The sequence below is a fragment of the Spodoptera frugiperda genome, chromosome 29 (genome assembly GCF_023101765.2).
Source record: "Spodoptera frugiperda isolate SF20-4 chromosome 29, AGI-APGP_CSIRO_Sfru_2.0, whole genome shotgun sequence".
NCBI classification, from domain to species: Eukaryota; Metazoa; Arthropoda; class Insecta; order Lepidoptera; family Noctuidae; genus Spodoptera; species Spodoptera frugiperda.
The window spans coordinates 12,729,837-12,757,147 of NC_064240.1; the positions used below are offsets into that span (position 1 = coordinate 12,729,837).

The 27,311-nt window shown below is 34.3% G+C and overlaps 2 protein-coding genes across 5 annotated transcripts in view; both read right to left on the reverse strand.

The window, feature by feature from the left end:
- The window catches only part of LOC118268305 (fatty-acid amide hydrolase 2-B), a 38,249-nt gene extending 37,497 nt beyond the window's left edge, over window positions 1-752 (reverse strand). Inside the window, exons 1-3 of one of the 2 annotated variants that reach the window (XM_035582745.2) lie at window positions 580-752; window positions 454-491; window positions 240-297 (exon numbers count right to left, since the gene is read on the reverse strand). Coding sequence is in view for 1 of the 2 variants with exons in the window: in XM_035582742.2 (XP_035438635.2) it covers window positions 454-458 (5 nt within the window). In the remaining variant the exon portion in view is untranslated. The remainder of the gene's footprint in view (window positions 1-239; window positions 298-453; window positions 492-579) is intronic. The other variant, XM_035582742.2, reaches the window with a different exon arrangement.
- Window positions 753-1,779: 1,027 nt separating this feature from the next.
- LOC118268175 (myc box-dependent-interacting protein 1) overlaps window positions 1,780-27,311 on the reverse strand; it is a 43,528-nt gene continuing 17,996 nt past the window's right edge. The window contains exons 2-10 of one of the 3 annotated variants that reach the window (XM_050706719.1): window positions 11,768-11,903; window positions 9,290-9,480; window positions 8,417-8,521; window positions 7,923-8,093; window positions 7,308-7,473; window positions 6,042-6,275; window positions 5,571-5,705; window positions 4,330-4,472; window positions 1,780-3,862 (exon numbers count right to left, since the gene is read on the reverse strand). In XM_050706719.1, the coding sequence (XP_050562676.1) occupies window positions 3,782-3,862; window positions 4,330-4,472; window positions 5,571-5,705; window positions 6,042-6,275; window positions 7,308-7,473; window positions 7,923-8,093; window positions 8,417-8,521; window positions 9,290-9,480; window positions 11,768-11,903 (1,362 nt within the window). In that variant the 3' untranslated portion in view covers window positions 1,780-3,781. The remainder of the gene's footprint in view (window positions 3,863-4,329; window positions 4,473-5,570; window positions 5,706-6,041; window positions 6,276-7,307; window positions 7,474-7,922; window positions 8,094-8,416; window positions 8,522-9,289; window positions 9,481-11,767; window positions 11,904-27,311) is intronic. The other 2 variants (XM_050706722.1, XM_050706720.1) reach the window with 2 other exon arrangements.

The following is a 27,311-nucleotide window of genomic DNA, read 5'->3' on the forward strand; positions in this document are numbered from 1 at the left end:
CGTTTTGTTTTGTATCTATTTTGTTTTTTGGTGCATCGTGCCCGGTGCAAAATAAATATTTTTTCTTTCTTTCTTTCTTTACCTATCTATAAAATAAAATAAACTTAAACAGTTTCTTATAAAAGATGTGCTCACCCTGCTAGTTGACAATTAATTTAACATGTAAGTAAAATACACTCATTACACATCTTATCTTTACTTGTTAACAAAAACAAAATAAAATAAAAAAAAACACTCACTAAGATGCAACATTGCGTTTCAGCCATTTCTTCCAAACTATCGAGACTCTGTGAAACCCTGTGAGTATAAAAAAAAAACAAAGTAAACATAAACAATAACAAAAAAGAATAACAAAATTTAAAAAAAGAATAGGAAAATATGTAAGTTAAATCTAGACCCGCCCAAACTAGCCGTGCTTATGAAAATATATTCAAATTACTATTATTTACTCACCTCATTTGTTCTTCCAGATAGTAATGCACTTAAAGCTCCTGTAAACAATAAGAATTGTTTTGAAAATAATGAAAACAAGTTTTTTTGGGTAAGTGCGACGTATTTCAATACTATTTCTATACTCACTTTGTTCGTCAGGAACATTTCTAGTTAGCTACCGGGATACTCTAACTACATATTGGCACATCGCGAACATATATTTCAAACAAAACACCATGTTTCCACAGAAAATTCTCGTAAATTTTTAGTCCAAAATTCAGAAAACCAATCAATCACACAATGTCGTTCCGTTTTCTGAAAATAATACTTTTGTCATTTGACAGTTTCGCTGTATTGATTTTCAACAATATGTCAAACTTATTCACTCGTTTCTGCGTGAAACGAAAAGCGTTTGACTGTCAGTTGTTCGTCCAGAAATTACGATTTTGTTATGTTTAGATTTTTATGCTGAAAATCGAGAAGAAACAGTTGAATGTGTTTTTTCGACTGTAAACTACCATCTATTGCTATAATTATACTGCCTTCTAATCAAAGGCGTTGGTAAAAGTTGATATAATTTCCATATATTTATTTAAAACACTCTAAAATTATATTTTTAAACATTACTTATAAAAATAAAAAACAAAATAACATTTAAAAATATAAAAATAGGAGCCGACCAGTAGCGGGAGCATGGTCCAAGCTACCGGTGGTTAGGGCTCCAAAGACAGAAACCTCCTCACAATACGTGCCGTTTCGAGGAGTACTGCCTTCTGCATCAGGCCCTTGATCCATCCGCCCAACCCCAGCCTTCTAAGGTGGTTGTCGAGGCTGTTGGGTATTAAACCGTTGGCCGACACGACTATCGGCACAACGATAGCCGAATCCACATTCCACATGTCGACAACCTCGTGAGCCAAGTCAAGATATTTTATTTGTTTATCTTTTTCAGCTTTCACGAGGTTCTCGTCATGAGGGATGGTGATATCGATTATCATCGTGCGGCGCGCTTGTCGGTCTATCACCACTATTTGATATAATTATTATTACAGTGAATGTAACACACTTTTCGATCTTGGGGCCCATGTGTAGCTATTTATTTCACAGCAGGGCAGTCCATTGCGTAATGTGTAGTTACTTTTTATAGATAGCTTGCTATTTATAGCTGGCTTTGCACTGATACTGTTTCCTCACTGCCCCATAAGTCAATAATAGATTTTTTCGGCTTGCTTACAGTATACCTACTATTCACAAGACGTTTGACTGCACGGCGTGGTGGCTGGGCCTACCTTCATTATTTTTATTCAATGTATTCAGGATTATAATAGGAAAAATAAAACCAAAAAGTTTTCGAAATATTTTATTTTCCACTTGTAAAAACTGTACAAGTCCTAACAAACTTATAAATTAACATTACATATGGACATTGCATGGCACTGACGATAAAGCCACAACTTTCAACATGTCGGATTGTACTCCTACACAATATCGCAACATTTCAACACTTTGCCTACAAAAACTTCAGTCGTTCTTTAAAATTGATATTCAAAATTTGATAAGGTCAAGGTCATAAATTTGTATAAAAGTTGATTGTTCCAATGATCGATAAAAGGTGGAGCTACACTTTTAGCTTCCAATCGCTGGCTGTACGTTAAAGTGGCTCGTCATTCATTATAAGATTGTTAAATAAAACTAGTTTACATTTTTTTTCATAATTCCACACGCAAGGAGCACGTTGTATCGGGTCCTTCCCCACAAAAAAAGTATAAATGATAAAATATTGTAATCGTCAGTGTTGCCTACCTATTTTTAATAATGTTGGCAACAGGAAATATTTGGGAAGTTGATTTTAGAAATGGAACACAATACAAACCATCTTATTCTAAAAATATGGGATTAAAATGTAAAATATATAAATTATGTACACTTTCAAAGCACCTCATTTGACACTGGCGATAATATCAATGTTTGTTCTGGGCACATAAAGTCTGCTCCAAAAATTTTATCCAACCTGAAGGTGTTTATCAATAAATCAAGTAATGTTCGAGACACTTTATTATAAATTCGAGCATTGAACATTCAATCCTTGACAAAATTAATGTATAATTTATTCATAAACATCTTCAGTTGTAAACTATAAATCCTGATGTTATACATAAGCACTAATTTATAGTTAGTATCTGTTTCTAATACAGTTATAATTTAACAAAAAGATATAACCTACTTAAAAATGTTTATTCAAAAGTTATAATATTCGATTGATTTAGTCCCTATGTTATATTAACAATATGATATATGGGGGTCAACAAAAAAATCTAAAATCAATTGTATATACATTAAAACTTAACCTTTTTATAATGATTATGTGTTAAGACATCGCTTTGAAAATGCAATCAAGAAAATGAAATGAAATGCGTTGTCGGAAATGTAATAATATAAGATAAAAATTGGAAGGCAAAGATTACAAAGCAGCCTCATAAATGCTGCAAAAACTTAATAGTATATAATCTCAAATGATTTTTTATATAGAGCAGAAAGGTTGCACAGTTTATTCCTAGGACTTGGCCAAAAATAAATCAATAAATTCCAAGTAGGAATTCGCATTTTTACATCAAAAGAAAAACGGACCATTTCTGTCACAACAAAACTGATACAAAATAAATAATACTGAATACATACTTTATAACTTCAAAACACTTATTCGAATTGTTCGTCAATATTTTTAATTTAATTTATTCAATAATATTTAAGGTCACTTTGAATGTAAAATATATTTATTTGTTACACAATGAGCAATTTCGATTTTTATATTTAATATTATCTAATAATCGTTTAAGATTATTGTCATAAATATTGGTAGAGTTGAGTAGGAAACACATTTGATACTCTTACATATGATAGACATTAATGCAATGGGGTAAGGTTCATATTGCATTTAATGAATAACTTATAGAGTTGATATGATTTTCGCTGTCAAAAGTGTTTCCTACTAAAATGTGACATGGAATAATCAATAAGTTAAATAATTAACCCTACACCGAGCAGTGACTAAATGATGATACGAAGTTACTCATACACTGTATATACAAACGCTGTTAAACGGTTACGATTTATCATAATTCGTTGTAATACAACACAAAAAATAATAAATAATATATAATCTATGAACATTCAACAACTATACTAAGTTATAACATAGATTTTGAATCGTTAACTAATTGAAACGTAAAAGAAAATGATTAATGATTAAAATAAAATCAAAATCATAGTGTATAAAGTTCGCAGTACAAATCGGCTGTTACCTATATAGTTTAGTTAGTGATGAGTGGTGACGTGACACTGCGGCGCTTCATATCGGTCGCGTGAAGTTCGCGGGGAACATTCCCTTCTCATTGGTTGATTCTTTGATGCCCATCAGCCAGCCTTCCTCCTGGAACATTTAATTAAGCAACATGTGTAGTCATATCCTATTAATAAAACATGTTCTAATAAATTGAATTAGATTGATTACAGTAAAATAATTTGTCTCATGAGTTATAAGACCCCACTTCTACCAGAGAATAAACAGCAAATATGTAACATACTCGAAAAAGTAATATCAATTAATTTTTATCATAGGTGCTGTTAAAGCCAGCTAAGGGACTGACTATGACACAGAGTGAGCAGTAGTTTTGTCTAAAACTTTTAAAATATTGAAATCTTGAATTCGCCGGTCTAGTCTAGAAATTATGGTAGACCCTCTTATACACCTAGAGAAGGCCCATAGTCCAACTGTTGACTGTCACATGCTGTTATTAATGATCATGGTAGATAACAAAATCCTGGATTTCTTATCGTGCTGATTTCTCCCTTGAGAACAAAAAGAAATTACATAATCGATATAGTAAAACACCATACCTGTTCATCAGGATCATCGTACTCCACGACGCGTATAACCTCGCCGACGTCGAAGGAGAGCTCGTCGGAGTCCTCGCGCGTGTAGCGGTACGTGGCGCGGACGCGGTACAGCGTGCCCGCCGGCAGACCAGACAGGGTCGCTCCTGGATCAACCAACACGTTAGGGGGGGCGGGGTAGGGCGTGGAATGGTAAAGTTTAGCAATGGGAAATAGTGAATTATGTAGTTAAAAATGTCCTGTTTTAACTTTCTCAGGGAATATTGAGAGAGAAATTCTAATCCAATGATTTATATTTCAATAAAAATAAACTATGGTAGCGAGTTTGAATAATCTATTGACACATTTCAACGGGCAACACAATTAAGTTTTTCAGTGGCAACATTAAATAAGGTGTTTTTTTTCTGTGTCAACTCTATGCAGCATGTTGATAACTATATTGACTATATTTTCAATTTAAAGTTTAAACTTACAAAATGATTGCAACGACCTCACAACAGTGAGCCATTCAATCAATATTTAATCTTATTTAAAGCGTTTTCTAATATAAATCTATCTTTATGCTTATATTATTCATGTATTTCCCTTGGTAAACTTTAGTGTAACAATATATGTATTAAAGTTAGTATTACATTGAAAGCTCAATTAATGATTAAAAAATATTAATACACGCGTGAACAACTAACAAGCTAAATCATGTGCACACAATATTAAAAGTAAAAGTATACATAAATATAATACATACGTATAGTATCTGCTGATGTCCAAATAATATTAATAAGTACACAATAAATAAATAAATACCAAATTTTATTTCGATCGATAAATACATAATATTGATGTTCAATGTTTAGATTTCTTAAAGTGTAAAAGGTATCATCAAATTGTCGTGGATATGTCATAGTGAATAAATTTATGAGATAAATAAATTTAATATGTTTTAACTTGAGTACCAACTAGCGCCTAGATTAAAGATTATGTTAATTATTCTATAACTTACGATAAAGCGTTGAGTTGTTAGATCCCCCACCGATGAGCGTTATTCACTAAGATTTAAGACTTATTCACACTACAAGATAAGTTAAAAATTGAATTTGTTAAACGAATCTAGAGATATTTTTCTTAAAATGTGATCTGGTAGTGTGAAAAGCCTACTACTTTTACCTCGGGAATAGAAACGAAATAAATTAATTTGTTCGTTTATCTTCTTTTGTTCGTTTGTCTTCCCTTAGACCATCACTTACCAATCGGTATGTCGTAAACATCGTCGTTCTTGTTTTCACTGTCATTCTCCTTCTCTTTCTCGCCTTTTGGTTCTACATCTACTTGTCTCTTTTCTTCCGAGTTATTATTTGACTTCTCCGGTGGTACGGGCGACCCTGAGAGAATTGTGACTTGCTATTTGTCTACTGATACATGGCTTAGTGTAAGTGAGACTACTGTATAAAGTTACTCTGTGTCTTTGAATTGTCATTCTGTATAAGTTGTACTGTGGCATAGTAATTGGGTTTAATGTCTTAGTGATTAACATTATTGTTTGGTATTAGCTATTTAGAAATAGCTGTAGCCATGCGTCTATGTCTACCACGACATCTAATTAGTGCCATCTATCTGGTACCTATACTCACCGACGTTCCGGAGGAACTTAGATTTTTTACCTACCTAAGATTAAGGTACTAGGAGCCCATAATGACTGGAGACGTTGATTTACTCACCAACAGGTATGTCGTATAATTCTTCGACTTTCTTATCCGTGGGTTCCTTCTCTACGTTGTTGTTGTTGACGGGGGGCGTGGGGGACTTGTCCTCTCTCTTGGCGGGCGGCGTGGGCGCGGCCAGTTTGGTTGGTTCCTCGGTGCGCGCCTCCGGCGTGGGGGGCGTAGCGGGGGGGTCGCCGGCCGCCGCGGGGGGCGGGGGGGACGAACCGTTCAGCGCGGGGGACGGGGGGGCTACACACACTCCGGACATGCATACACTTGTTACGTGTTAGGCGGGGGAGATGACCAAGTTCACATAAAATCACTTTAAATTACAATTTGGACAATAAATCTGTTCGTAACTTTGTCATCTCCGATTAATTAATTAAGATAATGCTAACAGCTAATTTAATTTCAAACCGATTAATATTTAGGAAGCAATCACTCCAATCAAATTATTTACTCGAACACAACACAAAAGCCAAATGTCAGTTGATTTTTTACATTTTTTTAATAATTTTCCTAAACTATGAAACCCTATTTGACTTTTTTAAATTGTGTTGTACTGTCTGACAATATGATATCTAAGTATTACAACAAGAGCTATAGTAACAAAACTGAATAACTTCCTACAAGGATAATTAGGAGGTTTCCTCAAACAAAAATTAATTGTTTTGGACTTATCAACCTTAATGAATAACTAGTTAACATTTTTTGACATATCGATAGAAGTATTTAAACACGGTTGGTTACCAATATTCCTTAACTATAAATAACTTTATCATTCTTTTCATTAGGATCCAATACAGATGATCAGTAGTATGTTATATTGCTATGGGAACACTCCAGCAGTGGACGTCAACAGACTAATCATCATATATATTATTATACTTCCTACATAATATCAGACAGTACAACATACACCGTATACTCCATTTCATTAGGAAAGTGCACAAACTTTTGGTATTAGAACTGACTAGAGTTGTGACAAAATCGAGTTAAAATATCGATTAAAAAGATGAAATATTTCATTAACACGATTTTATCATTACTACTACGACTCTAACGCCCGAATACTCAAACGCTACTCAATTTTAAGTTGTACCTAAATATCGTGCTATCTCTATCATTTTATAAAGAATTGATAGTGACAGAACAACATTTGAGAGTGTCTTAAAATTGAGTAGCGTTTGAGTATTCGGGCATGAGTAAGTTCTAATACCAAAGAAGAGCTACCTTTCCTAAATGAGACGGAGTTATAGTGTTTACTATGCGAGTACTCACTCTGCACGGTGTCGGTGTGTTTCCCGTTGAGCGTGTTGAGCGTGTTGGTGGGCGAGGCGGGCGCGGCCACGTTGTTCATGGTCACGCTGTTCGACTTCTTGCTGTACGAGCCGCGCTGGCAGTCGTTCGCCAACTTGTCCGTTATCGCTTCCAGTTCGCCGAATACCTGCAATTTTTAAGTACTTGGTGAGAATTCGGGAGCCTGTGGATGCAGGTCGCGGCTTCTCGTTCTAGGTGGAGGACTAAGGGGGAGGCCTTTGTTCTACAGTGGGCGTCTTCCGGCTAATGATGATTTTGATGAGAATTTTCAAAAAGAAAAAGTATTTGAAGATTTATCAATTGGGATAGGTTTAGAAAATAATGTGTACTTAATACAAAAAAAGGACTGCCATATTATTATTTTATAGAAGAGAATGGAAAAGAAGACGTGACGCTGACCTGGAGTTCTCCTTCAGGCCAGTTATTGTGAGTGAAAATATTATCCAGAATAAGTTTAGTAAATATTTTGAGTACTATATAGATATAGCTAAGATCCATCTAACCAGTGATCAGATAATGCGGTTCAGAGTAAAAACAACCATATCATGTAAAAAAGTTTCTATCAACAGTTCTCACCTTATGACTTTCAGAATGGAACAGTTGTTCAGCCGAGAAGAGTGTTTGCAGATTGTTGACGTAGAATAGAACCCGGGAGTCGTACAGTGCTGGCAGTTCGTCGTGCAGTTCAGAGTTTAGGACTTCGTATGTACGTTTCGCTTCTTCTAGCTGTTCCCTGCCTTTGGTTACCTGGAAGACAGATAAAGAAAATCTTAGTCGAATAGAACAGTTAATAAAATAGCAAACAAGCATACAGATCACCTGATGGTAAACAATCAGCGCCGCCCTTGGATATCCGCAACACCAGAAATGTTACAAGATTTGGTGCAAAAGTGAGGGTTCTTTTAAACTAATGTGTGATTCTTTTACAATTCGTTGTTCCGGGTAAATGCTCCCACGACACCGGAGAACATCCTTGGGCCAGTCTTAAAAAATATTCTTCAATCTTTGTCGACACGACTACGACTTGTAACCAAGAACATATGTCGACCTTTGTTTAGAGTAATAGTTACCTTAACATCGTCCCTCCTCTTCGTAGCGTTCGATTGCAGATTCTGGAAACTGTGCCTTTGACTGTCGTAGTCCACCAACTTGCGACCACGTTTCTCGATCTTTTTCTGTAATTATTCATTTAGTTTTACAGTAAATTTATATGCAACTGCTAATTTAGAAAATTAATGTATTATTTCTCGTATACCAGCCATCACTTTTATATGAAACCTCATCACAAAATGTATCATACTAACTACATTCACATATCTTCACAAACAAACATGTTTATAAATCGACCAAAACTAGCGCAAAACAGTCACATAGCTATTACGTGAATGACAGGAAATAAAACAATTTTAGCAATGTAACCCTAATTTGATTACCATTCAAAAGTGGTCGACCATAAACTGGCAAAATGATTTGAAGAGCGATTAAAAAAAATCATGTCTAATTAAAGTAATTAAGCTCGTTTAGACTCAATCAACATGTTTATAATTAGATTAATTTGATTCTAGCAAACTGTTTAATTATCTGTCATCTGTGATCGCGTGATTTGAGTCACCTAGCTATAAATATCCAGTAATAGTTCGCTGGTATATTAATCGATAAAGAAGTTAGAGACGGTTTTGAGCTTCTATTAATAGTATTTGTAACCATATGACAATAATAGTTGAGTTTATTTTTCAGTGATTTTTGGACTATTATACGACTTATTATTTTCATCATCAGTATGGTTAACAAGGCGAATTTTGTCATAATCCTTTGCTTGACTTAAAAGGATTATAGTCAAACAAATTTTATTCCCCAGTTTCTTAATCAGATCAATTCCTATACATATTGGGACTACCCATTTAGCAGTCTGATAGATCAAAATTAAGGTATTCGTAACTTACCCTGACTTCAGGGAACTGGTTGGTGTACGTATTGAGCGGTATGAGTACTTGATCGCCGAGCTTGTGAGAGAAGTCCTGCCATAGCATCTCCAGGTTTTGCGCCTGCACGTACAGGAGGTCGTGGCCAGACCACCCGCTCTCGTACACCTCCGTGATAGCCTCCATCAACGACTTCGACGCTGTTTGCACCGCTGAAGAATATCAAAAAACAGATTACATTCTGTGGTATTACACTATTTCTAAACCTACAAATTATATTTCAGTCTCGACCGAGTTCAAAAATGATATGTTTACGAGCGTATAAATTGTAAAACTTGTGCCAAAAGATATTAGTAGTAATACCGCTATCAACATTTCCACCAGCGATTTTTCAATCGATTATCGTTATCGGATATTTGTTTGAGTTGGATTAGCTGCGAAACTGATCACATTTTTCGCACTACACTAGACCCCATTACAAGCTGCGATCTATTTGTCGTAGCACTATGTGCACACATTTGGCACGCACCCAGAACGAGTTCAAGAATCTCTGCGCATCAGAGTGTTAGTAATTTGTCATTCCTTTGATCGAATTCAGCGCAATTTAGCGAAAGGAAAGTCTATAACTGTATTGCCAGGAAGAGTGCCTTGAGATCTGAACGCTGCTTTGTGTCCATACAATGGTCCGAAGGATGTGGAGATGAAATGATCAGCAACGTCCTGCCTCTTAGATTGCTGTTAGGTGGAATTAGTATCTAAGAATTATGAAGGAACCGTTAGCCTGGTTTCGTATTGTTGGCTATTCAGATCTCTTTAGCGTGACGTCGCATCGTCGGGATGATCAGATTTCGACCTCAATCAAATTTCCGACTGTCTCGAACAGTCTAAACTAAAATGAGGTTGGATAGAAAACAGAAATAGAGAAGAATTTCTTTGGTAAGCACATCTTTTTAAGAAGTTAATACTGGATTGGATATACGAAACAACAGGCTTAAGCTTAGCAACTGGAGATTTTGTTCACTGATTCGATGAATTATATTATGGACTAGCTTTTGCCCGCGACTTCGTTCGCGTGGAATAGTGACTTCCGGCAAATTTTTGGTTTTAACCACATAGTTCCCGATCTCGCGGGATCTCTTCAAAAATGAGATGTGGAAGATATTCCAGGGAACTCTTCAAAAATCAACATAATGAGCTCTGCGTTTGAATTTAATAGATGTATACTCACTTAGGGCATTGAAAAAATAGTTTAAAAACGGACTTAAACTAACTTAAAACTAAAGAAAGCTACGAATTACGAATATAACAATTAAAAAAGAAACTATATTACAACCTATCCTCTATGCTATAATAACCAAGCTTAAACTAAATAATTTAAAAGAAACGACTTAAATCTAATCTAATTAATTTATAAATTAGACTTACAATTTTATTAAAAAAACTAACTACAGTAACTACTAATAATCGATATCAAACTAAACCTACGTTAAATAGTTTAACCAAAAAACCAGGAAAACCCAACAAATAAACTTATTAATTTTTATTAATTGACAAATACAACGAAACCAATTTAGAATATACGAAACAGCAGGACCACTACAGACAAATAATCATACGACTGATAATACACTTTTTCTACGATAGTACCGAAGCGCTCGGCCGATACCCAACCAAATGAATGTAACGAAACCATAGCGCGATCTATTTCGATCTATCGAGGATAAAGACAACTTGGATTATTTATTTATACTCCGTTCGGGCATTTTCTTTGTACTAAAAGTTTAATTATATTGATATTATTTTTTTCATACCTTTTTACTATTTATTTACTTTTTTACGATGAATTAAAACAATAACATGAACCGAAGTCGTGTAACGATCGACATAGATTTATCTATACTCCGTTAGAGCATTTTCTTTGTACTAAATGTTTTATTATATTGATATTATTTTTTTCATACCTTTTTACTATTTATTTACTTTTTTTCGATGAATTAAAACAATAACATGAACCGAAGTCGTGTAACGATCGACATAGAATTATTTATAAATAATTTATTTCTTATTTTTATTTTTTGATTTTTGAAATAAAAATATATCTATGTCCTTTCTAAGGTTCTAAACTATATCTGTACCAAATTTCAACCAAATCCGTCAAATGGTATAAGCATAGAATGTTCGACGTGATTCTTTAATTTGACATAACTTTTTTATTTATGAACCGATTGACATGAAACAAACACTAAATGTAAATTTAAGCATCCCACAATATATTCGTGAAAACCGCATCCAACTCGGGTCAGCCGTTTCTGAGATTAGCGCGCACAGACGAACAGACAAACAGATAAACAGACAAACAGACAAACAGACAAAAAAAAAGTTAATTACATTTTTGGGTTCGACATCGACATAACAATAACCCCTGCTATTTTTTTTATTTTTATTTTCAATGTACAGACAGCACTTTTCTACGATTTTATTATATGTATAGATTCTTACCTCGTATACATCTTATGTAGTTGTTGAATTCCTTTTGAAGTCTGGTAGCCTGCTGGTGCTGCCTGTTGAAGTTCTGCAGGTGCTCTTCGAATATATCGTCGAGGGTCCGGTCTACCTTGCCCAGGTTTTGAAGGAGCTGTAAACAAAGAAAGAGGACTTTTTAGTTAAACGTTTTATGAATAGAAGTTTCTCTAATTTAACATACAATCTACACCAAAATTATCATTCAGAAAGCATTGTAAAAAATATTAAAATGGAGACCTTCACGATCCCATTTTATTCTGTAGGAGCCTTAAAATGAAACAATCTAAAACTTTTAACGTTCAGAGCTGTACTAAAACATTTCATCACAGCGTAACCCTACACTGGTTCACAGCAAGGATATCTAGGTTTAGTACGCCGCAGAAATGAGTGCAACAATTATTATTTAATCTATTACCATTCCAACTTTATTGCTTTGTTCCTGTTGCATTGAGTGCTTTGTGGAAGTTTATTATTGGACACATGGATACTGAGAGAACAGTCGTGTCATAATTATGCTGCTTCTGGGTAAATATTTGCATCATTGACGATTTAATAGCAGCTTAATAGAAGATTTGATTTAAACAACGTTTTGACTGACAAGGATTGCCCAGTATCAAGTCTTAATGGTTTACGCATAAGGATACTAGATGTGGTTTTAGCAATAAGTCCAAACCTTTAATATCCTAATTAAAATAACTAGAAATTTATTCATTGAATGCGACATATAAAGCACAGCCGTGGAGATAGTTGTCACACCCACATATGTATGTGAGTACCTCAATAACATTACACAGCTTATCATTAACTAATTAAATATTTGTCCTAGTAACCGCGTCACGTTGGAGGACCATGAAATAAATCGTAAATAATATTTGTATGAATGTTTTATAATATTATTTGTTCTAAATTACGTCATGCTAAGTCAATTGCGGGGAAATTGAGTAATTGAGTAATTAGACTAGTGGTTGAATGCCGCTACAATGATTTTCGTAACATATAATTTTGTGTACTGTTACAATTACAAAATCTCCCACGTGAACTTTGAAAATCAGCCTTATTCCTTTATTTCTGTTATTTTACGCAATTTTAAATAATTTAGTGTTTACTTTGCTTCTTGTTTATACAAAAGGCGATGTAAATAGTGGTTACAACACATACAGTCTATCATTCCGACCTTGTGTTCACTGATTGCTGCATTATTTACTAAACATGCACTTCGCACCTCTGGTGTGCACACTGCCTTGATCAGTAACGTTGATGCAAGTTTGTTGAGATGATCAGATTTTGCAAATGTGTATTGTAATACAGATTTGTAAGAGTAATTGGCTATTTGACAGTTGTAACAATAAAATATGAAACAAGTTTGATATGATAGCTTTAAGGTAGACAATCACTGTATAATTATTGGTTTGCATTAATATTAATTATTATATATTTTATTTTTGAAATTTAAATTTGTGATATTTGAATCTGTGCATTACGAGACCAAAACGCAGCGCGGCCATGATTGTACGTCAAGTGACGTCACATTTTATTAAACATTACCGCCGTACGTAAACAGTGACAGCACAACTCCACCACTGTTTTGTGAAATGTGACGTCACGTTATGGAATGTCACGTGACACGCTGTTTTCGCGCGACAATTCAAATGAATGAAGAAAATGTGTTATTTTTCTATTAAATAATTATATTTCAAGAAAATAAATTATTGTAAGACGTAAAAAAGAAACATCTGAATATAATACAAAACTTTTTCGAAAACTGTCAAGTAGCCAATTATTGCTTGCATACTCTTGCTCTAATTCGCTTCTTGAGCTAGATACAACGTTTTTGGAATTGGGAAATACTGAAACAGTTTGTTTAATGACTGTAAACCTACTACTGCTACTCATGAAACATACTACGGGGCCAAATCACATTAGCTCTCTTTATCATAAACCATGACCAGCTCAACAATAGAAGACATAATGATAGCCAAAAAAGATATAAAATAGTGTCACCCGTCACACTACTTAAGCCGACATAGATGATCCATTGACATACCAAACACGTATACCATAATGTCATCGACCGGGCCACCACACCCATTGTTCCAGTGTAATGCAACGCAAAACCATGAAATGGCCGAAGAAAATTACATTAATTATGTTTTGGTTCTACTGTGAGCACGGTGTTTTATAACCTACCAATTCCTAAACTTTGAATCGTATGATAAATATAGACGAATTCCAAAGTTTAGTGCTAGATTTTTTGGTGTAGAAGACTTGGAATTTGTGATTTCTGTGCATGATGATCAGTAGATCAGTCAGAGAGAGCTAAAGACTTGTTTTCACTATCTTTTTAAGACCTATCTGGAGGATTGTCTTGTATCGTAGAAGACAATCAATTATACACATCTTTTACAATTAGATACATTAATTAATTTTGTTGACTGTTCCTAGTTCCTAGGTATCCTTAATTCAATCTTCATCTTCCTCGCCGTCTAGGTCATGAAGTCTTCAGTCCATTAGTCACACATTAAAAACTTCACGAACATTTTCGGAAGTGACAATCAGGTGTAAGCGGTTACCTCGGTTACGTCCGTCGCTCATCGTGACTCGAGTGACGTCACATCCGCCGGCGTTTCCTTTCGTTTTCGATTGTCTTTGACCGAACTAATTATGATAACTCTGCGTATGAGTCGATTATTTTTGCATAATGTTTTGTTTATGAATGTTTTTAACGTGTAATTTTTCAGTTAGTACTTAATTCGCTACTTTAAGATGCTATTTGCATTTACCAGATAGTCCCCTGCTAATGTATCGAGAAGTCAAAAACATAATCGAAATAAAATTTGAAAAAACTTAATACAATATGTTTAATCTACAACAGAAAAGTTGACAAGTGAACACGTAGCCATAGAATGACACAGCATCAACTATTGAGACTAGGTAACCACGAGTAAATGGCATGTCATCAACCAATCAAAACGATTCGTTATTTCAAACCCCGTTACCACCATTTATGATGGTTATTCACTTTTTGTTAAAGAAGAGAATAGAATAACCGTGTGACGACACACTGAGCTACAAATTGTTGCAAAATAAAAACTGTGTAGCGAAACGATTACTTGAAAGTAAGAAATCTTGAACATCACACGTGCAAAGGTAAAGATTATGACAAAGACATACCTAGGCATATTAAATACTTGATGATAAAATATGATTAAAAGATTACAAAGGTATTATTTAAATATTTGTGCATATCGAATTTATCAATGAGCGATAGGGAATTCTTTATAGACGTAAACACAAAGGTAAGTGAATCATATGAGGTTGCCATTCTTGTTCACTTCGATTGGAATCAACGCTTTTGCTTGATAATCCCAAACTGAGAAGCAATACAGAGAGTTAATTATATTTTAAACACATTGTAATTTGATTAATTAACTCTTAGTTAGCTACCAAAATAAGATTTTGATTGCAATTCACGATGTATTCAGTATACAAGTCGTCATCCAATCAATAAAATGAAAATGAGTTATTGTTCTATTGTAATACAAGCTGCGGCGATACCGCTACATGTGGAAGTAAGCATGAAGTATTTTTAATGTGGTTACAAAAACTCGTAAAAATTAAGGAAGTAAATAGGTATTTTATTCCATTTGTTACCATGGTAAGAGTCGATTAAGGGGCGATATATTTAATACATGACAGGCAGCAGTGCTCTGTGAATCTCTGATATACCGTATCTTTAAATTGAAATGCGATCTCCAACCTGCCTACCAGTATTAGGTGTGGAGATTATAGTAAGCCCCCTATGTAGAGAAAGCCTGGCAGTGGATAGACACCACATATATTACACTACACATAAAAATATGTTATATGTTTATTGCATAGGTCCTATGCAATAAACATCATAAAAATGTTTATTCGCACTATAAAGTTGTAATTAAGTATACAAAAGAACAATAATAAATCATAATTGTTCAACATTGGCTAAGATTGGCACCTTCCAGGAAACTAATGCGGTTTCCTAAATGTAACGCACCGATGAATTTAGTAATTATTCGGTATCCTACTAAATGACTCGTATTGTGTAAATATAATTAGAATTTACCAAGTAAATAGTAAAATTAAGTTGATATAATAGTACAGTACTGTTTTATGAAATCGTGAATGTAAACTCTGGGTACCTGTTGCATTCAGTTTCTATATACCTCACGCATCTAATATGCGTCTTCAGAAGATTCTATCAAACATCTTGGTTTTGTCAGTGCCAATCTTTATGGGATTTAATTATTCCATTTGGCTTCTTACCTACAGGGAGAAACATTTAATCACAATAATATCATTGAAACAAGAAGTAATGATTGTTCTGTTACATTCCTTAAGACTTATTTACTAAATCTAGTGAACAATATGCGGATATAGAAATCAAAATAATGTATGGAAACAATACTTTAGATCTAGCATTGATTACTATAGTTTCTCAAGATTATAAACAAATATTTGTTTCCGCGATTGTCATTGAACAACAGTACATAAGTACACAAATCTATAAGGTCTCTACATTACTGATTAATAAAAAAGTGATCGTATATAGGAAAAGTGACAAATTATATTTACATATAAACAAAAAAAGTCGCTAAAAGTCATTCAACTCTTACTATCTACAACACTTGTGAAGAATAATAATTCATTATAATAATGTGACTAATGAAACTGCTAGACGGGCAGACGACATAAATATGTATATTGAATATTGCACTCGGCCCGTCAAACATGTGCTGGCTAAAAATAAAGCATCGATAAGTCTGCTGTTTGCTTTCCCAACATTTTGTTCGGGTTTCTCTGGAAACTATTTTGTTAATGTAGTAAACATTATTTCTTGTTTCGTCATGTTCTCTATTCCTACTGCACATGTATGTAGTTGGGTACTAGTTACTATGTACTCCTAATTTTTACTAAAGGAAATCCGGCGTTGCTCAGTTTTATTCGATTTTACAAAGTTTACGTTTTCAATGTTTATTTGAACAACGTTGCGTCAAGATTTTTTATTTCATTTTATGTGTATTTAGGAGAACTTTCGATATCATATATAAACTTGAAAAGTTGAAATCTGCTCGTATTGGAACTTGTTTGACTAGAAGCTTACCATTTACTTTTACCTTGATGCTATGTTGATTTGCCAGTAAGTCATTATAATTATTCACATAATTGTTAGAGTTCATTCATCTTTAGTATTTTGCATAATTTGCAAGGATACTTTGTAACGTCTTGTGTGCAGTTCGTATCATTCAGTTTCCGCTTTCTCTTCGTTTTGTGGGACCAAGACAGGCCCGTACCAGTTTCCATTTTAGCAGCTAGTATCTAATCTCCATTTTAACCGAAGCTCATGTTTCAACAGGTGTGCGGTGAAATTTTATTTCTCTTTTTATATTTACCAATTTTATGTCTAGATTGATTTTATGCACATTTACCTGTTTTGGCTCCAAAAAACGTTGGTATTATTTCAGACCAGATATAACTTGTAAACACTACAGGAGCCCACGAATCACTCTAGTAGTAGCCATAAATCTTGACAACGTTAAACAGTGAATGATGTAATGCTATTTTAGATAGACTTGAAACTTTAGCCAGACAAAAGCATCAGACAGACTGGCTGCTTACAGTCGAATCCATTTGATATCATATCATTTGCTAATTTGGTTTACAGAAGGATTTCTGGCTTGCCTTCAAACGTTACCACGCAGACTTGAACAAACAAATTGGACAGTAGCAACTGATATTTCATAATAAATAACAGCTGAAAACACAAACAAATACGGAGTTAGATATGGAGAGTTAGAAACGCGCGCATGATATCAGAATATAAATAAACATAGTATTAAGAAAAACTATGCTTGTATGGAAAAACTAATAAAAGTGTTCACATCATACGTGTAGAATCATTTAAGAAGGAGAAACGAGTGCTTCCTTCCACAACTCCAAGAGCATTACGTGTGAAATCGGCTGACAACGCATGTAATCGCCTATAATCGGTGTATCCCTTTTTTATACTCTTCACTCTTTACTAGTTTTGGGTTTCGGGGCCACTTAATTGATTTCTTATGGTTTTTTAACACCATATCCGGAATAGGAAACCTAAATGGATGATATCAAACATCTTTAAAGTCAAACCAGTGTAAATATACCTAACATTAATTAATTGGGAAGGGTTTCTCAAACAATATGATGAATTGATGACGTTTTCTCCATTCATAGTAAGGCCTTCCGTGTTAAAATATTTGCAACGAGGTTGTTAGTCGTAAGGTTAACTGAATACGACATGGTCGAAGTAGCATTGTAATTGGCGTTTCCAAGATGACAGACAGTTGACAATAATCATGCAATAAAAACTACAAATGAACGTCGCTCTGAAGTTCTAGTGAATGAGATTACCGTTCATGTGAATGGGATTATAGAGTTGAGGATTTGCTGTTTATTCGTTTTTGTAAATACCGATATAGCTATAAGTATAGTAGGGTAAGTCAAACTCAAACTCAAATCATTTATTCCAATTAAACTTAATCAGGTACTTTGCAATGTCAACAAATAAAGAAATAAATAATAGTCTGTCAGTCTGTCCGTCAGTTAAGCTAGGTTCTCGTTCCAAAGAGCTGGTATCTACATAGTTTCTAGTCCTATAGTTTTCTACGCTTAAAACCTAGACCATGACATTAGAAGATATCGGTTGTATAGCATGTAACAAGTACTGGTTAACTAACTGGCTAGTTTAGATATTTTGACTGTTACTCATACATAGTTTTAAATGAAAATGTGTGCCGTACTTGGTACCGCTATAGATAACATTCTCTACATTCACTTCCGGATTAATGCTGTCTTTTGGAGCTTCTATGTAAATTCATCTAATGAATCTGATGAATATTTTACGTTTAAATTACTGTCGACTGATGAATCGACATTGACCACAAAAACAGATTGAAGTCAATGCCATCGCTTTTCAACTGACACTAAACATTTTCGCAAAGGATGACAAATTATTTTAGTTTGATGATTTAGCCACAATATTAATAGATTTGTCTAAGTAGGACATCAAATCTCCTGCTCTCATACGGGAGGAAGTCATATCATCAAATGATTTCGTTACAATAGGCAGTATGGTCAAACTATCTCAAAGATCCTTCAAGACTTGACTGATGGCTGTATTGTCAGGCTAACAATGGACAGGTCGTCCGCTCCACAGATATACGAAACTATTGCTTTGTTTGATTCACCTGTAGTTTTTCAAGCAATACTGCGAAACATGAAGAACCTTTTAGATAAGCCTGGTTTTGTTTTAAACTTTCACTAGGCTTCACATGCTTTGCTTTTAAGTCTTTTGTGCTAGACTTTCCCTCTCAAAGAGGTTAGTATTTTGAATTTAAATCTATGTAGTCCAGCTATTCAAATTCCTTACCAACCTTGGGAGTGCCTTTTTTGGATATAAATTCTCTTCTTGACTACATTAAGCAGGTTTATTACTGTTATTTTGACTTACATTTTCTTAACACGTGTTTTAGTAGTATTCTAATTCATTAACATAATATTCATATGTTTACTTCAACAGGTTATATTACAGGTACATATTTTCTATCATCATTCGCTTTCAATATCGAGGCTTCCTTCACAACTGTTTGCGGTTTACCGTTCGTACACTTGTATCCTATGATCTAGAAATATCTAGCCCTTGTTATGAAACCTAGTCGGCCGTTGGTCACGTTTGCTAGTAGCTATTTATTTTAGACCGTTGTTTGTGTAACGGGTGTACACAGTACATACCAGTTGGTGAAGTCATTACATCGGAAATCTTTGCAACTGTTATGCCAGTTACACGTGGAAAACTAGCAATTTTCCTGCCGCTTAATGAGAGAGACAATGTTTTCCATAACGAAAGATATTTAACTTTGTTATTTCTTCAGTATTAATAAGGTGATAAGGAACAGAATTACCCATTTACATACTTGTAAGTACGGTTAGGTAATATCTAGCAAGCCCCTATGTAAGTAAGTTGTAAATACATAGTTTAGAGAAAGCCGGACTTTCGAGTATCGATTAGATAGATCTAGATTTTAGATCGATAACCTTAAATGTAGTACGTGGTTGTTTAACGACAACATGCTAATCTAATGGCCCTTGGAACAAATTCGAAACTTAATCACATTCTGAACTGCGATTACCAGCAAGATACAGAATCTAATGAAGTAATAGTTATTATTGTAAAATTGCATAGAAACGAAGAAAAGACGGAAGATGATTACATTCAAGAACCAAAAATAAATCAAGGCCACTTTACGGATAATTCATTGAAAATAAAACTGAATAGATATATGATTGTAGCTATAAAGACTATATTACTTAATACGCTTCCAATAATAGATCGTTTGCTACATTGTATAAGCATAGGCGAAAGTTTTGCATCGAAGCCAAAACGTCATTAAGATAATACAAATTACATTAATAGATAAATAAAGTAGTAAACAATAGAGTCCTGAACCGCAAGCATTGTGGTTTGTGTGGATTACGACAGACGAGGTTGAACTGAATACCTACAACCTACAAATAAACACTGATTCAATGAGCTAACAACAACTACAAGGCGTAATATTTTACACTGTCCCGCTAAAAAAACTTTGGCAGATGGTAGACAAGACAAGCATAACCAGGAAATTATAAGTGAAATGAAAAATTACACTTGACAACCTGTTAGTAATGATTTTCTTTCACCCATACGAAACAATTATTGAAGCAAGCTAACTGGTGGCACCTACGGAAGAAAAATTTTAACATTGGCAATGTTCCGAGTTTTCGCGCTCGTAACGCACTGGTGTTGCCGTCAAGTGTTCCCATTTGATATTTTGTAACATGGATCAAACGTTTTGTAGTAGCACTATAGAGACCGTGTTCTACAGTATAGGGTTTACGCAAGGTCATGTGGTAAACAATAGCGTTTCTATAAGAACATAGAGCTGACTTTGATACGGTTCTGGCAATTAGTTGGCTATTAAGAAGTTTATGAGAACCTTACTACTTTTTAAATACGATAGAGAAAATAAATGTGGCGTAGTAAGGGATCGTTGACCTACTAATTTGTTATACTCCATAATCTGTTCACGGAACCCCCAAATTAGAGTAATGTTAAGTACTCATACGGTACTACGGTCATATTTTACTCACGTTTACTAAGCTGTAAATTATATTAATTGTTGTTGACGAAATATTGTTGGAACGCAGAGCCAACTAGAACAATTAGAACATAATTTGAAATGCTGAGAGTTAGTACGGTAAGCGATTTTGTTGCAGGAAATTTTACACGAAAAATAATTGCTGTGAAATTAGAGAATAAGATTGTTGTATTAATAACAATTTATTCATTAGTCATATCCAGAAAATTATCTAGGTCAGCGATTTTCGACTTACATTTCAGCCATGACCCACTATGTTGTTCAGAGTGGAGCATTAGAAAATATTCCTGAAATATCTGAAATGGGCGGCGCCACATTCATGCACATTACACCCTAACATATAGGAGCTAGCGATGTATTTAGCTCACACACAGATATAGACGTAATACTTATTATGCTGCGTAGCAACATGCAATTGGGTCGCTAGTTCACGCACACTTGTCTAGTAATGTAATAGTTTTCTAAGTATGCGCTAACGCAGTTACTGCATCAGATTTACTTGTTTCCAGTCATCGTGATTTGTCTCTTTCAAGATAAGATAAAGTATAAACAAATGAGTCAGCTGGTCTGACTCAATATAAGTTTCTTTTTTATCAAATACATAACATTGAAAATACTGCGTCTTACAAATCTTGCTGATGATTGTAATCAGTAAAGTCTTATGATAATGCATAATTAGATATACAATTGAATTCTGTTTTTTTATAAATTAATAAAAATAATCCTTATAATCTACGCTACAAAGAATATAAATTTTGCATCATCATAAATTTTGACATCATTAAATTGATTCACAAAGTTTTTGCTCCATTCAGCTGCATGCATATGTAAACGTGATGCATGGACCGGTCGACCTTGCAAGCTATGGGTGTGTTAATTGTATGTAATTTAGAACACAATGTACTTATGTCATATCATTTTCAATGACGTTTGTCACATTGTTTATTGTGAAGGTATCAACAGAACATTCTTTGTTGACACTCCAACACTGGAGTATCTACATATTTGAAGTCTTGAATCGTACCAAAATGCAAATAGAGATACTAATTTTGATTTTTTATTTGATAAAGATTCAGTTATTATTTCCGATGTATAAATAAACTGCAATGCATTCTCAAATTGTACTATACCACTCAACGGATACTCAAAATAATGGCGCGAACATTTCAATGCTGCAAGAATTCTCATAAATGTCCGTCTGTTTAGCCTTTAATGGGTAATAACGTTCCAAAGATCAGATTAACTTACATGTTTGTATTTTACTCAGCGGTACCGTAACATAATTCATTGATGGGGATAATATCGTGTAATGTCCTAACGGGCTAAGCAGTTACGATGAGCGCTAAATTACCGCTTGAAAGTGCGTTTTGCATAGATATGGGGGTTATGGGTTACTACAGTTGCATAATGAGTTTGTAGACGGAAGTGAGAAAATGCATACAGACAATGAACTATTACTCATACCATTATGGGGAACGAAAGAGATTGTATGACCTGAAATGGAAGCCACAAAAGTATAGTTTATTGTAAACTAACTCGAAAGGCACCTTTCAGAAACAATTTTACAGTCAATACAAACATGTAGAAACAAAATAAACAAATCAAACAGCAACCACTTCTGGATTTAGATAATGTAGCGACTCCAGCGCAGAGCCGGCCATTCACCTGCAGTAGGATGCCGTAAGCAGTCGGATGACCTTCATTCCGATGCAATTTCATTCAAATTCTTATTGAATCTTGTACTTTTGTCGCATATTGATCCGAGTGTATGTGGATATAAAATTCGTACCTTGTATTACCTATACAATATTGGTAAAATCTTTGTGTAGCTATCATACCAAAATATAGCACCCCGTGTTAGACCATGTTTCTTCAAATAAGATACGATCAATCATACATTCAATGCAGATTTCAACTACACTTATATAGGCGTAATAAATCAAACAAAGAGGACATGCCTATGCATTGATCATAAATTCAAATCAGCATAACACATAGAAACAAACTAAAATCAATTTAAAGTTGATACATCATGAGTTATTTTTACAACTTATCCTTGAAATCGGTATTAGTATGCTAGATAATAATGATTGTGATTGTAAACAGTAGCAGGATAATAAATTCAGTAGATAATATGGACGAAGGACAACGGCCAAGAGGCCACTCACTTAATCAAATCAGCTGTAACAATCGTAGACAGGTAAATGGTAAATAAACTGATAAACGCATTAATTTGATTTAAGGCAAGACACAAAATATAAGTATTGAAATTCGTGAAAAGGCTAAAGAAAATTATAATAAGACGGATCTTGTTCCAAGTTGGAATGTTAGGTGACCCTTCTCACAAGGTTCTTCAATAGAATCACTCATACAATATTCGTAAGAACATTCCAAACTTAATGTACTACACTCAAATGACAATAAGGCATTAAATTAAACTGCGTACGAAACCTGCATAGCCTACGCATAAATTAATCAGTATTTCAACATTAAACGTGGTATTCCTGCAAATGTTGAATGATTAATTTGTGGAACTGTGTGGTACACTTGATCTTAGCTTCTTAGCTAGGAAATGGTTATTTTATTTGACTTGTCTCACCAAATATCAGTCATATATGTACATGCTGTAATTAACTAAATGACCAGGGATATTACAGGTCTTGCCTTAATCGCTGTCTCGTTGGAAATTGAGTTAAATACCGTTACCGTAGAGTTTATTACTCCATGTTGTAGCATGTAATATGTATAATGGTATTAGTGCACCGACGGGATTTGCCACTTCAGTGCTTACCTGATATAATCCTCTTCTAAGTCGCTTCCTAGTTCCTACTATAGGAAATGGTTTCATACTCCTATATTATAACTAGCAGCATATTTCTAGCGAACGAGTTATTTAAAACCTATAACGATATATTTGTGGCTGTTATCTATTTCCTTGCAGTGTCTCATTGGAAAATAAATCCTGAGGTGTAAAGAATAAAATAACATTTTAAGTGCACCTGATAATGCTACTGTAGATTCAGCAGAAGTAATCTTAGAATTACATTTACCGCTAACACTAACGTGTGTTTAATGCTATCGAAGCTAACTGCAATAAGATACTAGTCGGCTCATGTTAACGCATCCCTACAAATGCGGTATTTAATAATATACCTGGTGACAAGCAACGGATATGTTGGTAACAATTTGATCAACTTCTATTAAATTCCAAAACATTTTTTATACGACACGTTGTTGGATGATTAATATATCGACTACTTTGATATTTGCCTACTTTTAAGGATGGAAAGACGTCAACAACAAGACATAATGAAGTAGATAGGTATACCAACAGGAGGCAGCCCGTATTCATTCGGAAATAACTTATAAATTATCTAGTATATTGGTTTAACGTTTTCTCTATTTCTCTTTAATGACAATTTGGACAAACTTTCTATCAAAACTAATGTGTCATCAAGAATTTTGTACAAACACTCAACATTAGTTGTTTGACCTAAAAGTTAAGAAAGGATAAGTGGAACTAACATTAACATGCTACTTAGTAGAATACAAGAAGGCCTCGCTACAGAATCGTCCACCACGACACGGCTGAACGTGATGCAAAAACATGTGACCCTGTTTCAAATGCTGATCAGCCAACGCACTTATTACGTTCTTGACTTTCACAGTCAAGTTCAACATGTTCATTTAAAAACGTTGACCAGTGCAAAAACCTGTAAACGTGTTATGCAATTTACGATCAGCAGATTTTTTCATTCAACGATTTCTCTTCCATTTATGTATGACGACCGTCGGTACTTGTACTTGACCCTTACGTTTCATTTTTGAGTGTAATTTGGTGGTTCAGAAAAATCGTCTTGAGCAGATTCAATTCAAAGTTTATTCTTTCCGTCCTGGCACGAATTATTTAGATTAAAATCATAACGACTCAAAATATACTAGCCAGAACCAGACAGAAGTAGTGGGTAGAACTGTCTACTACTTTCATGGCCGGTTGAGTCATCCAAGGGAAAATAGCATTCTTTTCGCTATCTTCGTCTTATCTAAGCGAGATTAGGGTTTAGGGTACAAAATTGGGATGATTCAGAAATGAGTATTTTTAGAAAAAAAGGGAGAGGTTAAAAACGATGAAAGTTTTAATGGCCGTTTTCCCCAACCTATCTAAAAGTTACACGCCTACACGAACCCCTTATTTGAACTATTAAGTGACACTTATAGGTTAGTGAAAAGCGAAATGTCGTTAAATATCACCTATCTTTACCTAGGGGTTCCTTAAAATTATATCCAAATATTTTTACACACATCCAACTACAAGCAGTGATTTAGAATAAATATGAGCGTTCAAAACGATATCCATGTCATGTTAAGAATACACACGTCCTCCGCAAACTAGATCGACATGTCCAGTGGCTTCTATTTCCATCTCATTGTTGAAGCTGAATAGTATTGAGGACTGACGGATCACGAGACGTATTTACTGGCCTTTTGAATATATTGCCATCTATGTAACCTGGGTATTACTTGTTGAGATGAGATCTTCGCTTTTGATGCTCATGATTTATCAATCACAACTTAATAAAACTGAGAAAGTGATATCAATCAGAGTTGTGATTGAAATTATGTATCAGATCTGAATTATCCCCTACATAAAATTAGTAACACAAACGGTTTCTTTATGAGTTTACCGACAAAGCATTAAAAAGAAAATTTAATAACATAAAATTGGCATAAAACTAGAGAGTTAATCGCGCGACTGAATAAATGAGCGTTTAATGAAGATACCAAAGAGTATTTTATTGTTTTCATCGGAAATAGAGCTGCGTCGCGTTTAATTACACAGTAAAGGGCATCTGGGGAATAGAGGACCGTACAATTTATTTGAATGGAATCGCTGCCTAGAGATTTAAGCTGATTATGTTTATTTTTAGTCTATTGTGTCTTGAGAATAATTTCTATTTCATAACATTTGCAATATATTTTTTTACGTTTAGTAGGAAGCAGGCCTTCGTGATGTCCAAAGTGTTTCAAGTGCCTATTTAATGGTAAAGATACAATTTATAACCCTCGTTGAGGTTCGTATTTGTAATGGAAATGGAACCTCAATTGCAAAATTTATTCCTACGTTAAAAGAATCGAGAATCTCGAAATCAACAAGGAACAGTCAATCGGCCTACAAAGTACAATAACCTATAGACATAAATACTGCAATATCACGGAAATATGAATATTAATGTTAAGTGTTACAGGAAATGGGGAGTGCAACATATTTCCCAATGTAATGAAACACCTCAGTACGAAACAAACTATAAAATAATACGTAACGCCTCCGATCACGTATTGTTGCGTGAAACAAAACGAATTTGACGGCAGATTTGGACCAGAAACAATAAATGAAAAGAGAAATGATCATGTAATAACTCGAATACAATAATCCATGAAGGAGTAAGCAGAGTAAATAATTTTATCTGGTACGTCGAAACCTAAAAACGGTCCGATGAGACGTTGCAACATAATAGGAACAATGGTGGCTAATTTAATGAAACAAGACGATAATGAAACGTACATAACTATAAATAAGAATGAATTCACTAACTCTCACAATCTAAATCCAAATTCCATACAACCTAAAAAGCAAGAAACCCATGACGCTGCGAACGATAAAATAAAAGTCAACAGCCAAACTGTTCACATGAAACGCGCTCCAGTAAACATGTCGCAACAAACCCTTAGTTCAAACGGCCTGTATATCTAGTGATCTGTGAAGTACAAGTTTGTCAATACACAATCACTACAATGATGCACTCAAATTCGCTTCTGAACTCTTACTCATGGCTACATAAATCGAAGCATCTGTTTAACGTTAGCATTAATCAGGTCGATAAAGAATGCAGCATCTAGACGTCCTATTTTTTCCTACACCTGTATTCAGAATAGAACTTCATACTGACCTAGAGAAAACTCAGATAGAACGTTAATCTATACTGAGAAAAGGTAATTTCTAAAGGGAACTCGTCTGTATGAACATTTCCATAATTAGATAGAAACTGATCATCCGCTTAGTAATAAGTGTCTAAATACATCCTGATGGCTAAGATGATTAGATAAACGAGAGGATGTGATGTATTGTCAGGCTACTATAAGACCAGTTACCTGTGTGTCTCCTTGCACTTGTCATTTCAAGTGAAACAATTACTGGTTATTCCGTTGAACATCAAATACCATGGTGAGTTGAATTGATTGAATTAGGAAGAATTGAAAACGTATTATCAGAGGGTGAAATAAGACTGATTAAATTTTTATGTATTACGATAGTC